Source organism: Cnephaeus nilssonii (assembly GCF_951640355.1).
Source record: "Cnephaeus nilssonii genome assembly, chromosome: 1".
Lineage (NCBI taxonomy): Eukaryota > Metazoa > Chordata > Mammalia > Chiroptera > Vespertilionidae > Cnephaeus > Cnephaeus nilssonii.
Window position 1 is genome coordinate 72414511 of NC_137072.1, and position 21178 is coordinate 72435688.

The following is a 21178-nucleotide window of genomic DNA, read 5'->3' on the forward strand; positions in this document are numbered from 1 at the left end:
GTATTTCACTGAAACATCATTTGGCTCATAAATTTTTCCAATATTTTTATCATCATTGAACCAAAAAAAAATGTATTTTTCTTATTTAATGCTTTCAAATTGAATTCTATTTTATCTTATTGTGATCTCAAATTAATACCTCTCAGAATTACAACAAAATCAGATGAAGTCCACAGATGTTGCAACAGACTTGAAAGAAAAATATAAAGTACTATTTAAAGAAATCATCTTTAGGTTTTCATAAATAAGCAAGTAGGAAAAAGGAGACATTTGAAGATACTTTATTTCTATGATAAGGAAATCTCACATAAAAGTCTTCATTATTTTATTCATTCATAAAAAGTACTAAAGTCATTTAGAATTAAAAAGTTCACACCAAACCGTAAAGACATATTGTGTCTTCTTCTCTTCACCCTGTAATATGAACAAAAATATATTAAGTACTAATTAAATGAGTAAGTGCAGAAGGTTAACTGGTTCTATTATTTGATATCAGAGAAATGTTAGATAAATAGGAAGTTCTTCCGATGACATTCTCTGAGGCCTCTGAATCAACCTCAAAGAATTTTGAGTTCATTGAGTCACTAATTAACATTTTAGGCATAATTTTGTTTCAGTATCTTTAAAATAAAGATTTTTTATTGAATTGCATTTATTTGGTAGAAAAAGCATTTAATGGTAGTTGTTAGGATGTATTTCACTATAGATTGATTTTGGGGAATTTCAACAGTATTTAGCTTTGTCTGAACTTTTTGTTACCTGAGATCATTTAAACTCCCAAAGCAGCACGAGTTTTTGAAATCAGTTTTGGACCCTGCAAATTAAGGACAAATAAGAATCATTAGATAAAGAAATTGGTTACTGTTCTAGTCATACAGTTAATTCTCCACTATCCAAGGGTGAATTTGCAGGTTTATAGATGAACCAAGTTAAAAAATAAAGATGCCAACAAGCTGGGACAATGGCAGCCAGAGAGAGACAAAAATCCATTCAGATCAATAGTAGATTTTGTTTTTCCTACACTAATCTCCGAAACACAGCCACATACTGGTAAGTGTACACACTCAAGCACATTTAATTATATTACCTATTAAAAGCTCAAGATTTCTAAATATGATATACGGTATCTTTGTAATTTATATTAAAATTCTCAACTTTTACACTAGGAAATAGACAAAATTGGCAAAAAGGCTAAATTATACAATATATTTTTTAAATGTAGTGATGCTATATTTAGATATTTAATAATATAAATTAGACTTACAAAATGTAGCCAGTTACAAAAAAAACTAAAATTGCTATATAATTAGATTAAGGTAATTCCTAACTACCACTCTGTTGATATTCAAAGCCATGTTTCCAAAGGAGTTCAAATATATTTTCTGTAAATATTCCCCCAGGATCCTGTTTGTACAATTCATTTGCTAATAATCCACTTAATATATTCAGCTGAACAGATAAATTTTATGTCAGAAACTATCTAAATTATCATCAATTAACTATATATTCACTTTATTACTTTATCTACTAGGAAATAAATCAAAATGAATAATTCTCTTAATATATTTTAAATTATACTACTTCCTAATATTTGGTGAGAAAACTATGATTATTTTTTAAATGTCACCTTATTCTTCAATCTATTTCTAAATGAAATTTACATCTCTCTGGTATTATTTTAAAGTTATAGATCAGTGGGGTGTTCTTTTTCATTATTCATTACAGAAAATTCTGTACTAAGTATTTTGATTGTGAAAATGAGCTGCACATACCTCTTCTGCAAAGCAGACTTCCTGTTCTTGACCTTGGCAGCACTTTTCCAGTAGGCCAGAGAAATCTGCAATGACAGCCTCAAGTTGTTCCTCTGATATTTGTGGCTTTTGCTTCACAAGGTTAATGAGAAACCTATGATTTAAAACAAAACAAAATGTGAGAGAAGTCTGTTATGCAATGATATTTTTCTAAAGCCTTTCTTGTAGAGAATATTCAGGGTCTTGGCAACCTTCGTCATAAACTCTCTTTCCATCAGCCCATTCCCAGACTTAGCTCACACACCTTGTCTAATACTTTCATTAGAAAGACAGTTTAGAAACATGCCATATGTTCCACTGGTCTGAATTTGTGCAGATTATAGAGGAAACATTACTTAATAGCTCCACCACACTTACATGTAGTGAAATACAGTCTATTTCTTAATTATCCAGAATATTGTTCCAATTCTCTCTTCTCAGAGGCCCAGATTTGCCAATACCTGCCATTCATAATTATGACACCCTTACCTGTGCACTAGCAATACTAACTGCCTGCTCTACTCATTGAGCATGCTTTCATGTTGGAATTAATGTTTGGATGGAGCAATAGGAAAGACCTGCCAGAAGAGATAGCATTCTTACTGTACCTTGCAACATGCCCCAGATTTTAACAGAGAAAAAAGGGGAGACCAGGTTTTCCAAAATGAAGGAAGACCATTTACAAAACAGGCGAGTATTAAAATGCGTGGGGATTTGGAGGCCATGTGTTTCATTGACTTGCATTACCATTACCATTACAGAATGCCTCCCACAATTAATAGAAATGTGCATTCCATTTCTTAACACCCACACTTCATGGCAGAATTAGATATAGATATTCTTTTCAAAGAGTCAATTATGTGAAAAAGGATTCAGTGGTGTTTTGGAATGAAAGTATCTAGACTTATTGTAAAGATATATCCTAATTCCCCAAAATAAATTGCCCATTTTCCGCAGTCCCAAAATAACATCACCACAATAGTTCCAGTAGAGACTGCTTTTACAAACAGGAAATTGTCTGCCTTACTGATTTTTTTCCAGATCTGCATCCCAGTGAGGCTGTGAAGTCACTGGGAGAAGACTATTTTGAAAGCCACTTTCAGTCCTTTGCAGTAATGCTGTTCTCCTGAGGAGCTGTTCTCCTGAGGAGCCCAGGAGTGTTGGGTGTGTAGCATAGAAATATTAAACTATTTGGTGTTGTCAGCCTTCTCCATGCTAGCAAATAACCATTTCTTACTGTTGCTTCATGGTTTGCAGTGCTACACCCTGAGCTTGGCACAGATCCTTATGGAAGATGAACTTGTCATCAGAGAACGGTGGAGGGACGTATGTCTCATCCACCACCAAGCTGCTGAAGCACGGCCTCCTGTTGGCATACGAAGAAGTGCAGCACTGGCCAACAGCAGTGTTTATAGGCGTCTCTCCATGCCTGATGCATAATTGGCCAATAATAAGGTCCGCCTAGTTAGGAGAATGGGAGAAAATAAAGCAAGGGGATTGAGCATTCGCCATAAAATTGATTCAGGTTTCCAGAAAATTATTGCAATAATTTTAATATATTATAACTTAATTAATATTACAAGAAAATTTGCTGTCTGAATAGGATCATGTGTTGCTACATTGTAGATCCTTGTTTACCCATTTATTTGGGATGAACTTCAGCATTTAGTGACAGGTGTTCTATAGGTGATGTTGTAGTCTCTTCAACTCTATTTTAGTTCTCTGAAAGATGCTTCCAAAGGGGAAAAAGGTCTTCCCTGACCTAAAAAATCAATACATGGCTTACATTTTCCTTGTTATCTGGTTGAGTTTTCTATTTTACTTTTGGGACCCAGAGAATCGCCTTCTGAAGGTAAGAATAGCACAAACTTAGTCATTTCGTGTGTGTGTGTGTGTGTGTGTGTGTGTGTGTGCTTAAGGCTTTCCTAATGTGGAATCCTCCTACCTTCCAGACTTCGGAGCTATTTTCAAGCACCTACTAATAACTAGTAATAAGGGCCAACATACTTTCTGTGTGCACTATGTCTTAGGCTAGTTCTAATACAAGTGAGTTGGGCACATCACCTGTGAAAGCCATCTTATGAGGATGGTATGACAGATGAAAAAGCTTCCCCAGTGTGAAATGAATAACAAGTGTTGAAAATGGGAAGGGACTGTAGTCAGGACCCCCCCCTCTCCCCCCAGAATACACTCTTGAACCATTGCACTATCCTACATCCCTGCATCCTCCCAACATATGGAATTCAATAAAAAACAAAGATGATGCTTAATCACAAGAAATTCTCCTTTTCCTTCCAATCTCTGGTGAAAAGTCCCAAGACATGAAGACTAACTGGCAAATAACTCACCATCATTAAAAAGAGAAAAGGGGGAAAATTTGTATACAATTTTAATTGTGACTTTAAGGAAAAAGATTTAAAAAATACACCTGTAATCATATGTAGGACACTGGTGACATCAGTCATTTTACTATTGAGAATGTGGAACTTACCCTGTTCTGTACCCTACACCTGAAAGGGAACAAATTATTCCTAAAATCACAATATGATTATACTACAAAGGATAAAAATATAAGTATGGCTAAAAATAACATGACTAATTTTAATTCATCAAAAATGAAGTGTTTTTTTTCCCTTTTTAACATTAAAGTAAATATTTAGTGAAGAAAACAAGGAAATCATGGAGTGAATGATGTGTTGGCCAGTCTCTCCTCCCTTTATGTAAAGCTTGTTCAGACATTGTTGAATAAACAGGTTGCATTCCACCAGCCATTCTAGGACAGGAAGCCTGGGCACATGCTAACTGATCAGAGCTGAGTTCTCACACCCCCTCCAACTGCAACTACATGAATAAGTCTACTAAAGTCACCTCCACACTGGTTTTTACCATTTCCTCTAAATGGGAATTTTGAGGCCATTTCAATCAAACAGAGCAGAAACCAGATGAGACTAAACACTCACCGCTCCCTCACCGCAGGCCAATTGTTTCTCCTCGCTGAGCCTGCAACAGGTGGCTGCTGCGCTTGCCATTTTCCTGGTGTAGGCCATCAGCTCAGGGGGCGTCAGCTGAGGGGCTTTCTTTGTGTATGCAACAAGAAACCTGAAAGGCATTTGTCACCAAATCCTGCTGAGTCATTCACGAATCTTTGGACTCACTTCTTCTCCAAGACCCTCTTTTGGTGTCAGAAGACATGAACTCAGCTCATTTTATCATTCACAAGGTATTTGGACTAACTTTGGAGATGCGATTATTCTAACAACCACCCCTTATACTCCTGTGATACCAACTTATCACAATGGGAAAGCAACCCCTGAACAGAAGGTTGATTCTTATTCCCAACCTCAGAAGCTTCATTGATTTTAACTTTGATCTTTTGGTGCTTTAACCAAGACAGACTCTGACAGAATGGATAGCTTTACTGCTTGATTTTGGGGAAACCAAAGCCGGTGCCACCAATCGGACTTCACAGGCCATGCATGTTGCTCCCTGAACCAGGGAACGGGGAGGGCTGCCTTCTGCCAGGGGAAATGGGGTGATCACATTATACTGACTCCCAATCTGAAATAGGAGCTGAAATTAGAGTCAGATGAGAGACTAATGTAGATGTATATTTCCCTCAACGGTTCATAATTTTAAATCACCAAAACTACTGCTTTAAAAAAAAACATACGCATTTTGTAAGTAATATTCTCCTAGTTTCTGGAAGAGGCCACAACTTCGCTTTGCCAATGCTTGGCTCTCCTGGATATATTTCTCTAATTCTTCTTCCTGAAAATACAAACATTATTTTATTTTTTATTTTTTCTCTTCCTGGACACACAACTTTGTGTGTAAAAATTGACCAATAATACTTTATTCTATGATGACATCAATCTTAGAGAAAGCAATTTTAGAAGGATTTTTTTAAATATTAAAGTGGCAAAGTTTGAATTGTGAGAATTAAAGCAAATGGACTTTGAGAAGATTAAGTTTAAAACTTTGTGAATCACCAAGTTATCTGATGACAGAATTCAATCTTTGGATAAAGGATTGCAGTTCTTTCTATACAAATTATTGCCTTTCTGGAGCTGTTAAAAATGAATATTATTTTTTTTCTGTTCATCAAAGAATTATGGGTAACATTTTTATTTCCAAAGTAAGCCACTAGTTGTTGACAACTAGTTAATAGCTACTTAATATCTAGATGACTAATTAATAGATATAGCTAGCTAACCATTAGTTAATAATTAGATAATTTCAAACTAACAGCATTTTTAATGGATGATATCTATCCAGTATTTCATATTCTCCCTACAAAGCTAGAGCAATTTACCCCTTTATCCTGGCATTCAAGAGGGTTTTGAGACTGGGAACACTTCTCCAACAACTCCTGATATCCTTTAGCAACTCTTAGAATTACTGGGACAGCAAACTTAGTATGTCTTCTTGAATATTCATAAGTAAATCTGAAATATGTGTGAAAAAATCAAGTTATTAGAATTAAGAGATAAATTCTTCCTTTGTAATATGGCAAGCAGAAACTAAAATTCAAATAAATAACTCTGGAGATCAAATATAATTTAAACTATCTGTATGGCAAAACTATTAGAACAAATTATAATGCCTCAAATTGTTTTAAAATGCTGTGTTTTGTCTTCTTTTGCAACCTTCATTTTGGCTTTTTAATTGTGGACTTTACATTCATTTATTCAACAAATAATTTTTCCAGTGCTAACTCTATGCAAGCATTTCTTTAAGCAGCAAATTTTCAATAATGTATAAGATAAAATGTCGACCGCTCAAAAGCATACATTATAGGGAGGCAGAAAAAAGTAAACAAGAAATGTGTCATCTGACTTCCAGTGGTGATAAATCAATGAAGAGAAATAAAGGAAGTTAGAAGAGAGAAAAAGAGGTAACACCTAAGTTGGAGTGTGTAGTCAAGAAAATTCCTTCTGGTAGCTCTTTCAGACCAGAAACCTGGGTGAAGGGAGCCACACAAGTATCTGGGGGAAGATCATTCTCGGCTGATAAAATTTCTATTGCAAAGAACCTTTCCAATTGAGGAACTGCTTCAATTACATAAACAACAAGCTGTGGACATGTACAGATATGTAAATTTAAAGATAACTCTTGAATTTACTAATTGTATTCCCAGATTATAGAAATGGGTTATGTGAGTTCTGCCACCAATAAATTGTCAATATGGGTTCTTAAATATTGGCATTGTTCTTATTTTGCATAATTTTATTTAGCTGTGCAAACAATGTGTGAATGTCTAATTCTAATGTAAAAATGGAGTAATATCCTGGGGGAATATTAAAGAGAAAATTGGGCCATTATTTTCATTACTACATTAGAAACAGACTCTTAAATTTAGAAAGAACTTTGGAGATCATTACGCATAATGCCCTAAGAGCTGCACAAATTCCTCCTCTAATAGTGTCCATAGATATACACTGTACAATAAAGGAAAATGCATTGACTGCTTGTTCCCTTAAAGGCAAACAAAATGAGAACATGCCATATCAATTACAACAAATTACTAGACTGCAAATGTCTCTAAAAACCTTTTCCTTACAAAAATAAAACATGAGTTCAATAAATAGCAAATAAACTCTCCTAATAAAAGTCCTTTTATCTAGCATTAACTACTGCATTATATTGAGGGGGGGTAAAATATGCACAGTGAAAAAGTACATTCTGAATCATGAACCCTTCTTTTTTTAAAATATTCACATCCTATCTGGAAGTTCAAAGGGGATCTTCCTATGAGCAATTCATACGGGGATGACAATGCTTCAGATTCCAGAGAAATTCATACAAAATAGACTACAGCCTAAAAAGCAAGCATTTAATAATAGTATAGGTGAAAGTCCCATCAATAAAGATAGATTTCATTACTTATTCCCTAGTTATCTGCTCAAATATATTTTGGTTAAGGACATTCGTGCATTATTCTCACATACCAAGCTAAAAATCCATAGCCTTCACCCCGCATTTCAACAACACAAAGCTGTCAGCTACATAATCTTTACTTGTGTGAATGTACGTTGATAGAGTGTGTTTACCTTGCCATAAAGAGGTCTTTTTCCCTTGAAGAAAATTGGTTGAAATCTCTCTCTCCTAAAAACCTATTTAGAGTTGAAGATAAACCTTCAGGTTTGTCATCATTTTCTGCATGAATTATGCATTGACCAAGTTCAAGTGTGGGCAGTTTGCAGCATTCTGCTATTTTGCTTGACAGAGTATCTTGTTGAGAACATATGTAGAACATAATTTTTTCCTGTGATAGAAAAAATAAAGCATACGTTTTAAGGTTTAATGCAGAACCTCAGGGCCAGTTTCAGGGAGGAAGGAAGGAAATGGAAGGAAGGAAGGAAGGAAGGAAGGAAGGAAGGAAGGAAGGAAGGAAGGAAGGAAGGAAAGGAGGAGGGAAGGAAGGAAGGAAGGAAGGAAGGAAGGAAGGAAGGAAGGAAGGAAGGGGGAAAGGGAAGCATAATAAAAGTAAGGAAAGAAGAAGACATTTTACCTTGTCTCCTGTTTTAGTGCTTTCTCCCAATGTTGCCTTTCCTTACTCCTTTCTACCCGTTTATTCAATTTTTTTGATAGTGTCCCTCTAAAACCTACTCATTTATTTTAATAGGAAGCTTTTAAAAACAAGAGATAAATGTACTCCTCAAACCAAATTACATGCACATTTATGTATATCTTTCTATTAATGTTGAAATTTGCTGCTAAATACATTTGCTGTTGATATAACATGGAGAGCAAACCTGCTCTATCTTTAACAAAACAATCTGCAGTGACCCACAATGACCTCCAGAGGGCAACCTATCGATGATGAAATAGTTCACTTAAGTGGCCAGAAAGCAACAGAATGCACATTCCCCTGACAGGACTGAACATTCTGTGCATTCTCAACAGGGACGATTAGAACTCATAATTCAGTCATTAAAATCCAAATTACATACCATATTGCAATTAATGTTTCCACTTTAAAAGAAAAAGTGCTTATGAGTTCCAAAAAATTGAAAAGCTAATTTTTAAATGACTATACAAAGTAATAAAATTGTCAATTAAAACTGAGAAAACTGACCTCAAAGAAAGACAAAATTGCTCTCATTTATTGTCCCTTATCTGCATGTAAATACTTCTAAAAGGTAAAGTAAATAAAATAAGAAAATCTGTCTTGGTGGCAGCCCCCTCTCAGTTCATCTTCCCCCACTCCTTACACCAGGGTCTCTGCCTGTGCTCAAAGACTGTCACTCTCCCTGCAGTTGTGACTCCTTGCTGACTTCCAAGACTAGCTCAGCCAAACTGCCACTTAAATGAACATTTTACCCTCACTTTCCACCTTCTGGAAACCATGTTTAAGCCTTCTTGGAGAAGAAGGTATATCATAAGGACCAGAGAGGGAGTGATTTCAGAATAGACAGAACTCTCATATAATATCTAGGAAGCCTAGGGTTGGCCAAAATAGACCAATGCCACACTGCATAAATTGTGACTGACTATGGCATTCTCAATGGATTCTGTTGTTAGGGTGGTTTGGTCTTGGTTTTTAATTTTCCTAGAACCCTTTATTTGTACCTCTCTTTGGAATGGCTATATCTTTACCTTATAGAATAGTTTCTGTGTTACTTTGTTGTACTCATATACTAAATCTATCCTAATATATAAAAAGCCAGGGGCCATCATGACCGAACAAACAACCAAGCAGGAGGCTGTGTGGGGCTACCAGGCTGGTGGGGGGGCGGGGGTAGTGAGGGACGACCAAATGACTGGTCCCTGGGCTCTGGCCATGGTGCAGCAGCGGAAGGGAGCTCTGGGCCCCAGCCAGGGCACGGTGGAACTCTAGGTCCCCCGCGATCAGGAAAGTGGCCAGCCTCCAGTTAATATATAATAGAGTGTCTCCCAAGTGCCAGGAATTGTGCTGGCAGCCTATGGAGATAACAATAAACAAAAGACAACACCTAACCCAAGGAGGTCATCTGTCTTAGCTCTCCTATCAGCCTATAAATGCCTTTAGGTCAGCGTGTGCATTGATGACAAATGTCCTTTACAGTGGCTGTTGCATAGGAATTATTTAATATGTCTTTGTCAAATGGATGAAAACCAAATACACTAAAAGTAAAGAGTCTGCTCCCCCTCCCCAAATCGGTTGTGGAGGCCTTCTGAGATGGTTCCATCTCCTTCAGAAGTAAGAATGAATGGGTGCTGGACTCACAAGAGGAGAGCATCCCTTAAGTGAAAGGCAGGATCAACAAAAGACGGTTTGCTTCACTAGCACCAAGTCTAACTTCACTGAGTCAGCTAGCTACCCTTGCCTGTGACCAGCTCAAGTCAGATAGCCTTCTCCCATTTAGAATGGGAGCAAAGGAAAGAAAAGGGAGTGGAAATATGTCTCTTTTTTTAGGAAGCAAGACTCCTCACCACATCCTGGAGACACTCCAGCACGTTTCCTCTGCAGCATTCCTCATGTGTGTGAGCCACATCTAGGACCAGTTTCTGAATTTCAGTAAAATTAGTTTGGGGAAACTTTTGACTCAATTTTGTAATGGTTCTAGAAAGAGAGAAAACAAAAGAATTAGAAATAAATCTCAATTATTTGTCAAAATTAAATAACATTTATCAAGTAGAAAAATAATTTTATTTCCAAAGACAAAGAACTGAAATAACCTTGTTGTTTCAAGAGGGAAAGAAAAGTGTTGCAAGTCTTATTGGTTGCAGAAACTTCTCAAGGGAGTGGCTCTGTAATTATGACCTGGTCCCACAAAAGGTTTGGAAGTGACTTGTCTTTACCTAAAACGCTTCCTAGGAATTGCAATGAAACCTATCTTTTTGCTGTCCATCCTTGATGCTGAGCACTTAGGATCAGTGTAGTGAGTGGAGTGGGAAAAAAATAAAAAAGGATAAACAAGTAAGAAATGGAAAATTCCACGAGTATGACAATCATTTTTTTAACGTGGGAGAAAAAATATATAATTCTGAGAATACAGGGAGGGGTCTGTATTTGTAAATCAATAAAATGGGACAAGAAAATGGAGCAGAATAAACATTCAGATGTGTCATTGTACCAAGACATGTAGTGTGGCCCAAAAGGAAGGTAAGACATGACATAAAAATATTTTTCCTTCTGCATTTCATTAAATTTAAGAGATGTCTAGGTGAAACACCTACTCCCTAGAGCAGCTGGTGATGATACTACTGATGAAGATAAATTTTCTTCATAAATTCACAAGATTTAAGTTTAATCACTTATGGATATCAAATAATAAATCATTAGAAAAATATCTAATTTATAGTTATTACTAAGATAAATTTAAATAAACCAGTTAATGAATCAATCTTTACATTTATAATAGAATGAGAGGGTAAAACATAAATTTGACCTCTCCCAAGAAGAAATTTCAGTCAATCTTAGACCTAACTCCATGTCTAAAAACTTTAATGTAGGCTTCTATTGTGTGCAATATTCTTAACTGTGTAATTTACAAGCAAATAAGCAAAAAAATATAATGTGAATGCATATAATTAATATTTTTTGATTAGCAGCTCAGATGTTTTCCTATACTATAAATATTTCATCATAAAATTTGAAGAATATTTTAACCAGTGTGTAATTTAAAAATTTTTAGCAGTTGCATTGAAAAGTAAAATAAAACAGGTTAAATTCACTTTAATAATATATTTTTAACACCACATACCAAAAATAGTTTAATACAGAGAATAGGTTGATGGTTGCCAGAGGGGAGGAGGTATTGAGGGCCTGGGTAAAAAAGGTGAAGGGATTAAGAAGTACAAGTTGATAGTTACAAAATAGTCACATGGATATGAAGTACAGCATAAAGATTATAGACAATAATATTGTAATAACTATCTATGGTGCCAGGTGGGTACTGGAAATAGCCAGGGAATAACTTTGTAAAGTATATGATTGTCTAACCACTATGCTGTACACTTGAAACTAATACAAAATAATATTGAATGTAAAATTTTTAAAATATACATTATCTTAATGTGCAATCAACATTAAAACCTACTAATGAGATATTGTGCATCCTCTTCTTCATACCAAGTCTTTGAAATCTGATGTATATTTTACACTTAGAGCCCAATTTCCCATTTGCACTAGTGACCTTTCAAATACTCAGGAGCTACATGGGGCCAGCGGATGCCATATTGGATAGCACAGCTCTAAACCATTGGTAGTTCTGATTTTTATATCTGACTTCAATATTTCATTGTCAGAATTCAGAAAATTAAAGATCACTTACGTAGTAGATAAATAGGTATAATGAAAATAAATCATGACAGGACCTAGAAAACTGGCTTCTGATGTCCAGCAATATGCTCTTGGATAAAGTGCTTTAATTCCTGTGGCCTTAAAGTTACTCATGTGTAAAATGAAGAGGTTGGACTAGATGATTTAACTGGGTTTATATTATATTCCTCTTCATTGTAACAACAAAAAATAGAAGAAATGAAATAAAAGTAGGATGGGTGGGTGAAAAGATTGGATAGATGATAGATAGATGATAGATAGATAGATAGATAGATAGATAGATAGATAGATAGATAGATAGATAGAATATCCTATATAATGAAAGCCTAATATGCTAAGTGTCTGGTCATCTGGTTGTCCTGTGGTCCGGTCGTCCATTCAACCAATCAATGTGTAATACACTAATGATATGCTAAGGCATCTCAACCACTAGCTATGACATACACTGACCACCAGGGGGCAGACAGTCAACCAGTCACTATGATGTGCACTGACCACCAGGGGGCAGATGCTCTGACCGGTAGGTTAGCTTGCTGCTGGTGTCCAGCTGGTCAGGACTGAGCGAGATGGATTGGACACAGCCCTGGAGCCCTGTCGCAGTCCCTCCCAGGCTGGCCAACCTCCCGCGTCCCTCCCCGGTCATCATCGTGCACTGGTGGGGTCCCCCGGCCTGGTCTGCACCCTCTCGCAATCTGGGACCCCTTGGGGGATGTCGGAGAGCCAGTTTCAGCCCCATCCTGCAGGCCAGGCGAGAGACCCCACTGGAGCACGGATTCATGCACCAAGCCTCTAGTTAGATAGATATAATAGACTGATAGACAGATAAAGGCAATTTAAAAAGGGAGAAAGCAAATATGTCTAGTGTAAGAGTTAATATGGACAATTGAAAAATTCCAAATTTGCCTTTGAGCTTTTTAGCAGCTGGGACAAGAACACAAACTTCAGTGAGTAACATTGCTTTCATCAGTTAGAATACATCCTAGTTCTTCACACATGACAATTTGTTTTTCTCCTGTGACTAGATTCTTATATTATTGACTCAAGTGAATGTTTTCATGGAAAGCAGCAATTGACATAATGGAATTTAAAGCAGACTAGGAAGCAAAATTAATAGAAAAAATCTTGTACTTAAGCCAACAATATTAAATGACACATCAGTGAAGACTAATCTATTTGGAAGAGAATCTAGAAAAACAGCCTATGAGGTATAATTTGATTACAGCCCAGGAATGTAAGAGTATCTAGAATAGATCAACAGTATAAGTCTTAGATGCCCTCTTTAAGTATTTTCTCATCTAGATAAATAAATGTGAAATAGCAAATTGATCTGTTAGCTTCCTTCCAATCCTAAGATTTCGTGATTCTCAATCACATTAGCTCTCATCAAAGGAAACTACTCCCTACAAGAGTGACAAAGAGAAAATGAACTTAAATTACAAAATTGTAATTCTGCAGACCTATTCCCTAGATAAAACTTTAACTTACATGGCTCCAAAGGTTCGGGGTCCAAAATTTCTCATTACTGCACATACATGTTGATTTAACAAGCTGCTTTCTCTTAATTCTTTTGTAATTGATGCTGCCTAAAATTCAAAGAAACAAAGCATCAAGAAAGCATGTATTTTCTATTACAGCCTCTAGTAATTTCCAAAACAATATATATAGGTAAAATGTGAAACTCTATAAAATGAATTTTTTACTAAAAATTATAAATAATTTTTGTAGAACTGTATTCATTTATTCATTATTTTAAGCTGGTTTATGTGCATCTATGCCACATAGATTTTTTTAAAATACCTTAAAACAAAAATCTTACAACTTTCATATTTGGGATAATGAATAAACAACTGTAAGACAGATTGAAAGCTGCTAATTTATTAAATGTCTGCTCAGTCACAAAAAAATAAGATTGTATCACAACCTGACATTCTGGAAATAGTCATAATTCTTTGAAAATTTTTGTTGTAGGGCTTCTGATGGCAAGTAATTAATTGTGGATCTTGTTCTAGCTCTCTGACCCTAAGAAAGCTGTTCGCTTCTCTCAATCTAAGTTATCTTGATTGTTGAATAACAATAACAACATGAGTTTGAACTGTGCAGGTCCACTTAAATGTGGATTTTGTCAATAAATACCTGTACTATTTGTTATCTGTGGTTAGGAGTCCACGAATGTGGAGTGCTGATAGTATGCATTGATCTATGCCATTTTACATAAGGAACACCTAACCCTTATATTGTTCAAGGGTCAACTGGGTCACCTGCACTTACACCTCAAATTTGTTCTAAGGATTAAAAGAAATAGTGAATGTAAAGCATTTATCATAGTAAAACATTTATCATAGTTTTCTTTTCACTATTTTCTCTCTTCTTCTGCTCCTCCTATTCTTCTACTCTTACTCTATCCTCTTTTACTTTTTTCTTTTACCTCTCTTTCATTTATCATCTCTACATTTGTCTTTCTTTATTCCCACCAGACTCACTTCCTTAATAATAAAATAATTTTGGCTGAATGAAAGAATAAATGAATGAATAAAAACAAAGCAAATTCAGGGAGTTTTTTAGCCCAAAGAGTATCTGACTGCTGAAATATGCTCTATTCTGGAAATGATCTTCTATACAAAGCATATTTCCATTTTTAACTTTGGTTTTAATGAGTCATAGCCAGATGAAAGTGTTGGTTCAGATATTCACACAAATATAATACCTTTGTTTGGAAGCATTCTATTGCATTTTCAGCTTTGCAACAAAGTGGAATTATTTTGTCATAATGAGCAGCCAAAGAAAGAAGTATAGGTGCATACAGGAAGGGATGCCTCCTTGCTATCTCATAGATGTATCTGTAAAATGAAATAGAACTGTAAGATTTACAAGCACATAAAATAAGGCTACTACTGCTTGGGAGTAGACTCTGAAATATGTTTAAAAATACAGAAAACCATCATATTTTTTGTCCATGTGCTATGAAAATTTTTTCTCACTAAAAATCCCTAGGGGAAAAAATTGGACAACAGATACCATATTCTAATATGAGAACAAAACTGGCAGAGATGCTTACTATGCTTCTTATTAAAGTGTCCTTTTCAGTAAGTCTACTCAAGGCTCAGGCAAGGCCAGACAACCACCAAGTAAAACAGAAAGGTAGATTTGTTTTTCCTCATCAGTGCAGAATAGAATTATCTATCTTGTCAGTCTCCAGAGCAGATTTATTCTAAGGTCAGTCCCCCCAGTTTTCTGGTTTGGGTAGCAACATAGGAGACACCAGTGATTAAGGGTTAGATACAGGCTTTCCTTACAGAGAACCTGGGTTCAGACCCCAGGTTGGGGGTGTACGAGCATTGTGCCCTCACCCAATTTCTCAAATCTTCTAAACTTCAATCTCCTCATCTGCAAAATGGAAAGAGGAAGAAAAAGGAAGAGGAAGAGGACAAGGAGACTTCACAGGCTGCTGTGCGCATAAATCTGATCATGTGCGGCAAGAACACGTGTGCTTATAACATCCTACGTGCACAATAAATGTTAGCCATATTTGTGTATCTTACATATTCCTGGATCACATTTTTTATTTATTTAAAGGAAATTTGTTCAACACAAAACACCAAATATTTGACTCTGAAGAAGTCCTCTGTGATGTACTAATACATCCTTGGGCAAACTAAAATGGAGAGAGTAGAAGGGAAAAGCCCAGATGTATCCCAAGAGGCCACAGGAACACTGGCAGGTCTGCTGTGTGGTCCCTGCTGCATCTCTCTGGCATGCTGAGGAAAGAAAGGTTCGCTGAAAGCGGCTCGCCTAACTTCCCGGTGCAGGACCCATTACTTCCCCTTCTCCATGTTTTAGAGTGCCACTGTGATTCGCAGAAATATTATATTCTGCTTGGGACTGCTCCCTTTCTGGGGTTTTAATCTACATCTGCATTGGATCCTTACCGGTTCATGAACGTCTCCCTGTTTTCTTTATATTCTTTACAACTCGTGACAGGTTCTGGAAGCTGAAAAGGTGGGATGGATGCTGGAGAGGCCTTTTTATGCGCTAGTAAGCAGTTATGTCTTTCTTCTTCACCTTGGCTGCAGCAGTGTGCAAGTCCATACTTTTCAGAAATTTCCTTCTCGTGGCAAATTTCTTCCAGAAAGACAGAGAGCTAGAAGAAAGATTTCTTTTTAATAAAAGACAACTTGACTTTTATTAAATCTGGAAAACACACTAAAATTTTTCTAATATCCAAAATCAGGACTATAGATTAAGGAAATAATTCCCCATACAAATTCCAACATATTTAGTTTTTTTGTGTTTATTTTTTCCATCACCATTTATCCCCTCATCCACCTCTACCCACTCCTTCTCCCCCACAATCACCACACTGGATATTATTTTTAGACACACACACAAAAAAAATCTGAAATGGAACAAAAATAACATTGAACATTTTTCATGGGGCATAATTACAGATTTACCCAAAATATTTTAAAATGTACATTTTAAATATTTAAAATCCTTTTTTGTTCCCTTAACTTTACCAAGGTCAGATGATGTCACCAATATTCTGAACAATGACACTGAGGAATACTGCGTTTCATTCATTTTAGGAAACTTTTAATTTAGCTTTCAGAGCTGCTAACATTTAGAGAATTTGGGATATCTTAAGTAAGTCTTTCAGTACCTAATCTACATAAAAAATCATGCCTTTAACTTGATAAAGATAAATCACCAATCTGTAAAATTACGCTGAATCTCTCCTCTGAGATAAAGTTGCAATATGGAATGTATGATGTCGAATTTATACACATCCTTAAAAGATTATCAGGACAAGCCAAAAATAGAGATGCAAAACAGGGGTCTTTATTAAATCATCAAATTCATATTAAAAAGTGCTTTATATCTTTAAATTGGCATCTCCTCTTAATATTCCAGGCACATTGTCTTTTGGTCACTTCATCAACCCACCATGACAAAGATTCTCTGGGCATTTTGTTCCATAATTAGGGTAGCTCTAATCACTATAAAGTTGTTTTCTATATTGAAATAAAGTAACAATAACTATTATTTATTGATCTTCCACATTAGAATAGCCTTATACTAGAAAAAGTATTCATTATTTCCATGAAATTCAAATTTACGTGGACTTCAAGTTTTGTTATTGCTGTTTGCTAGGTAACCCTATGTGCTATGCACCTCACATTCACTACAGTGCAGGATATAGTGCTTCCAGGGGTATTAGTACTGCAGCCACATGGCCTAGTTGAAATCCTGATTGGATCTGGGCTCCCTTAAGCAAGTTTCTTCACCTCTCTATGACTCGGCTTCCTCAACTGGAAGACTAGCATCTATCTTTTGGATTATTATAAAGATTTAATCAATTTATATTTGCAAGCAAAGCTGATATTCTGCCCCAGCCAGGGTCTCTTGGCTCAGTGGACAGCCATTCTGATTCATCAGTGCTATGTTCTATGTCATAAAATATTTTGAGTATCAATATGTATTTAACACGCCTTAGAATAATGCCTGTCACTCTGTGCTTAATAAAAATTAATTCCTATTACTAGAATTATATCAATTTCCATGATAATCCTGAAATGGAAGCTATTATTATTCCTTATTTTGTAGATAAGGAAACTAAAGGTTAAAGAAGTTAAGAAATATGCCTATGGTCATCCAGATACTCTTATTTCAGAACATTAGCTCCTAATCACCATGCTTATATTGTCTCTTTACAAGAGTCACTCATTGTTTTCTCTTCTACCCTCTTTAGCAATTCAGAATTAATCTAATGCTTTTTTCACACAATAATTGTTCAAATATATAAATGTGTTTCTTATGCTATCCCTGTATCTTCTCTTCTGCATGTTAAATTTTGGTGAAATTTAATTTGGTCAAATAATAATTATTATTATTGTTATTATTATTATTATTATTATTATTATTATTATTCACTCACCTGGTTTTCTAGACACCCTGCAGGCTGTTCAGTGCCAGAGGGTTTCCCAATTACAGGCAATACATCTTTTACCATTTTGCTTACTTCCTGATAAGTGGCTTCTTGAACAAACTGGGCAAAAAATATGGTAGCTCTGAAACAAAAATACATATGAATGCTTAAGAAGCACCTTGTATCAAGTTTGGTTTTCACTTGTTTTTGTTTCTGTTATGTTATGACCTATTTAGGGGGTAACCTTTGCTAAAAATTCATGTGAAATTAGGTTCTAGCCATCCAGGAAAAATATAATTCTTTTCCTTGTTCTCATTCCCCACAAATATACACATATCTGTTAAAAATCAAAATAAGTGAGTATTCTATAAGAGTGGTTCCTCCTCTTTGCAATGCAACTGTAATCAAGGATATCTATATTCTTCATAGTTTCTTTTAAATTTAAACAAAGAATTGATCATCAGACATCTGCCTGTGTCTACTCCCAGCATGATCAAGGTCTGATTCAAGACGGAGGTGCTTGTGGGTTGACCCAAAGTGTTGCTTTAGCAGGTCTCTGTGTGCAAACAGTAGTAGTAACACATTCCTTTAAATTCCTTATTAGAAACTTCAGAAGTGTGGTACAGAAAGATAGCATTCAAAAGAACAACACACCGTATTTAAAATAACAGAAAATCTAATATTTTATCTCTTTTTTATTACTAGGATTTAAATAGCATTCAAAATAGAGAATATTGCAATATCATTTTATTGGTATTGATGAGAAAAATTCCTGAATTCTTTTTAGTTGCCACTGATCAGATACTAATCTTCAGTATCTAAAATCTGATTTGATTTGTCCCATGGAATTGCAAGAAATCTAGAAGCTAACATCTAGGATGTAGGCCAATGCTCAACCTCTTCAATATCAACCTGATATTAAACATAAATAACTTTCATTGACATTGATCAATATGTTTTTATATTTAAAAAAAACACTCATAGGACTACCCAATTTTATTTAATTACTTAACTAAAATTATCATTGCTTTGCATGTTTAAAGTGGATCTACACAAGCAAAACTTACAGATCAGCTAATTTCACCTCTGCAGAGCATTGGGAAGAATCCAGTATGGAAGCTGGAAAGCAAAATAAACGTCATGAAAAATGTTTTCAATTGCAACCAGGAAAGTAATCATTATTACATGTAAATGTTTGTATTTAAGTTAGAAGTAAACAATTTTATAAATAAGAAGACATTAAGGATCATTTATCCAAACATCTTAATTTTGTACTTTAGAAAACTAAGAAACAAAGTTAAGAATAATTTATAGTAGACATAACACTAAAAATCCATATTTTATATCTTCTAATTGTTTCTCCTCTGTACTGTGATGTTCTAGTAGGCTTGGAAATCAAGTGATTAAAATTATTAATTTTAGCCATCCTTTTGAACATATTTACACCATAGTTTGCTTGCCCATTTGTATCCGTCACACTATTTCTTCTTCAGTTAAATAACCCATTTTTCTCTAAAATAAAAAATAAAGATGTTACTTATATTACTTATTTTACCAGTCTGAGGGTGTTTTTCATGTAATGCAACCAGAATTATGGTCTGATATATATATATATATATATATATATATATATATATATATATCAAAGTAAATAGGTATATCAATTTAATAAATACTGTACAAAAATGAATTCAACATGAAGAATGCAAACCATTCAACAGATAATGTTAAACACTGCCATAATTTTGGAAATCTCTTGTAAAGTTACAAGTTTATCATGCATTTAAAGATATTCACTAATTAAATATTTTCCCCTGTGTAGAACAGTAAGGGTGATAAATAAATTAATACAAATGAATAATTTCAAATTTAAGAATTTTAATATAGAGAAAAGACATAAAAGTAAAACAAAATATCTTACCTATTCCATATGCATTGTTATGCATTGTTCTGGATTCAGTAATATTTAGTAGAAAAATTAAAAGAATTGATACCACCCACTTCATGGTTATTAGTTATTTCGTTGTTGTTGGCAAAGGTCAGACAAGAATATTGAAAATCATGCTGAAATTCTTTTATACCCTTCTCAAGCAATGCCTGTTAACTAGTAATCTTTTATTGGTATATCTGTTACTTTATTTCCTTAGGTTGAAATGGACAACTTGCCAATAATTAACAGCACAAGGATTATTTGTATTTAATGTTCAAGGACACAGGCCTCTTTTGGGTGGACAAAGAAAAAAACAACTTGCAAATTCATCCCATGTTGAAAATATAACAACTATTCTTCTCAAACTACAGAATATTCAAAGACATTATTTTTCCCTAAATTGTACAATAATTAATTCCTTTCAAATTAAAAAATGAATGAGATTATAAAGAAAAGAGACCAGACTTTGTATGAAATTCAACTATATCCATCAACTCATTAAAAAATATTAATTGAGTGCCTATCACATGCCATGCTCTGGACACAATGACCAACTCAGGCTTTCTCTGAAGAATCCATTGATTAATTATTATGTTGCTGTTTAGCTCAAAATTTCTTTTCAGCTGATTCATATGCCAATAAGGTCCATTTTTAAGTATTTGGCATACTGTGTATGGCTTAACATAGAAAGCTTAGAGAGCAAATCCTCGCAAACCAAGTCCTATCATAATTTTATTTGTTACAAAATAATTTTGTATGTGTGTCAAACTTTGAAGTGGGTTCATTTAGCAACTCAAGATAATTATGTTAATACTCAATAAAGTGCACTTACAAAAGCCACCTGATTCTAAGAGTTCATCTCATATCTTCCTTGTCTATGAGGGCTGCACATTAAAATCACTAGAGTAACTTCTAAAATTATCAGTGCCTAGACTGTACCCCAGACAAATTAAATCAGAATCTTTTGGAGTTGGGACCAAGTATTTTCTAAAGCTTCACAGGTGATTCATTATTCTACAGTTAATATTTAAAAATCAAATCAGCTCTGGTAGGAAATAAGTAGGATACATTCATAAGATGGAATAATATGCAGCCTAAAAATAATTTTGTGGAATAATATTTAATGATATGGAAATATGTTCAAGGCTGGATAATTCAATCTCATCATTCATCAAAAGATTTGAGGGGACATATGTAAAAAGCCTGGCAAATAATAGGAATTTATAAAGTTTTGATTATTTCAATATTATAGATATAGATATAAATAG

The 21178-nt window shown here is 34.8% G+C and overlaps 1 protein-coding gene across 1 annotated transcript; it reads right to left on the minus strand.

Moving 5' to 3' along the window:
* Window positions 1-265: 265 nt before the first annotated feature.
* On the minus strand, window positions 266-20061 carry AFP (alpha fetoprotein). Its single transcript, XM_079768689.1, has 15 exons — window positions 19902-20061; window positions 19048-19099; window positions 17990-18122; window positions 15984-16195; window positions 14762-14894; window positions 13543-13640; window positions 10206-10335; window positions 7841-8055; window positions 6103-6235; window positions 5461-5558; window positions 4751-4889; window positions 3028-3251; window positions 1773-1905; window positions 760-814; window positions 266-414 (listed from the first exon to the last, which is right to left on the minus strand). The coding sequence occupies exons 1-14, from the start codon at window positions 19984-19986 to the stop codon at window positions 770-772; spliced, it is 1830 nt and encodes a 609-aa protein (XP_079624815.1). The 5' UTR covers window positions 19987-20061; the 3' UTR covers window positions 266-414; window positions 760-769.
* Window positions 20062-21178: the final 1117 nt, after the last annotated feature.

Excerpts from the sequence above, each read along its gene's own strand:
- AFP (XM_079768689.1), bottom strand. The coding sequence starts at position 19,986 with ATGAAGTGGGTGGTATCAATTCTTTTAATTTTTCTACTAAATATTACT. Across the intron at positions 10,336-13,542 it reads CCCCGAACCTTTGGAGCCAT|AACCATTACAAAATTGAGTC; the intron begins GTAAGTTAAAGT and ends CTCTCTTTCTAG. Across the intron at positions 1,906-3,027 it reads CTGCAAACCATGAAGCAACA|GTTTCTCATTAACCTTGTGA; the intron begins GTAAGAAATGGT and ends TTTAAATCATAG.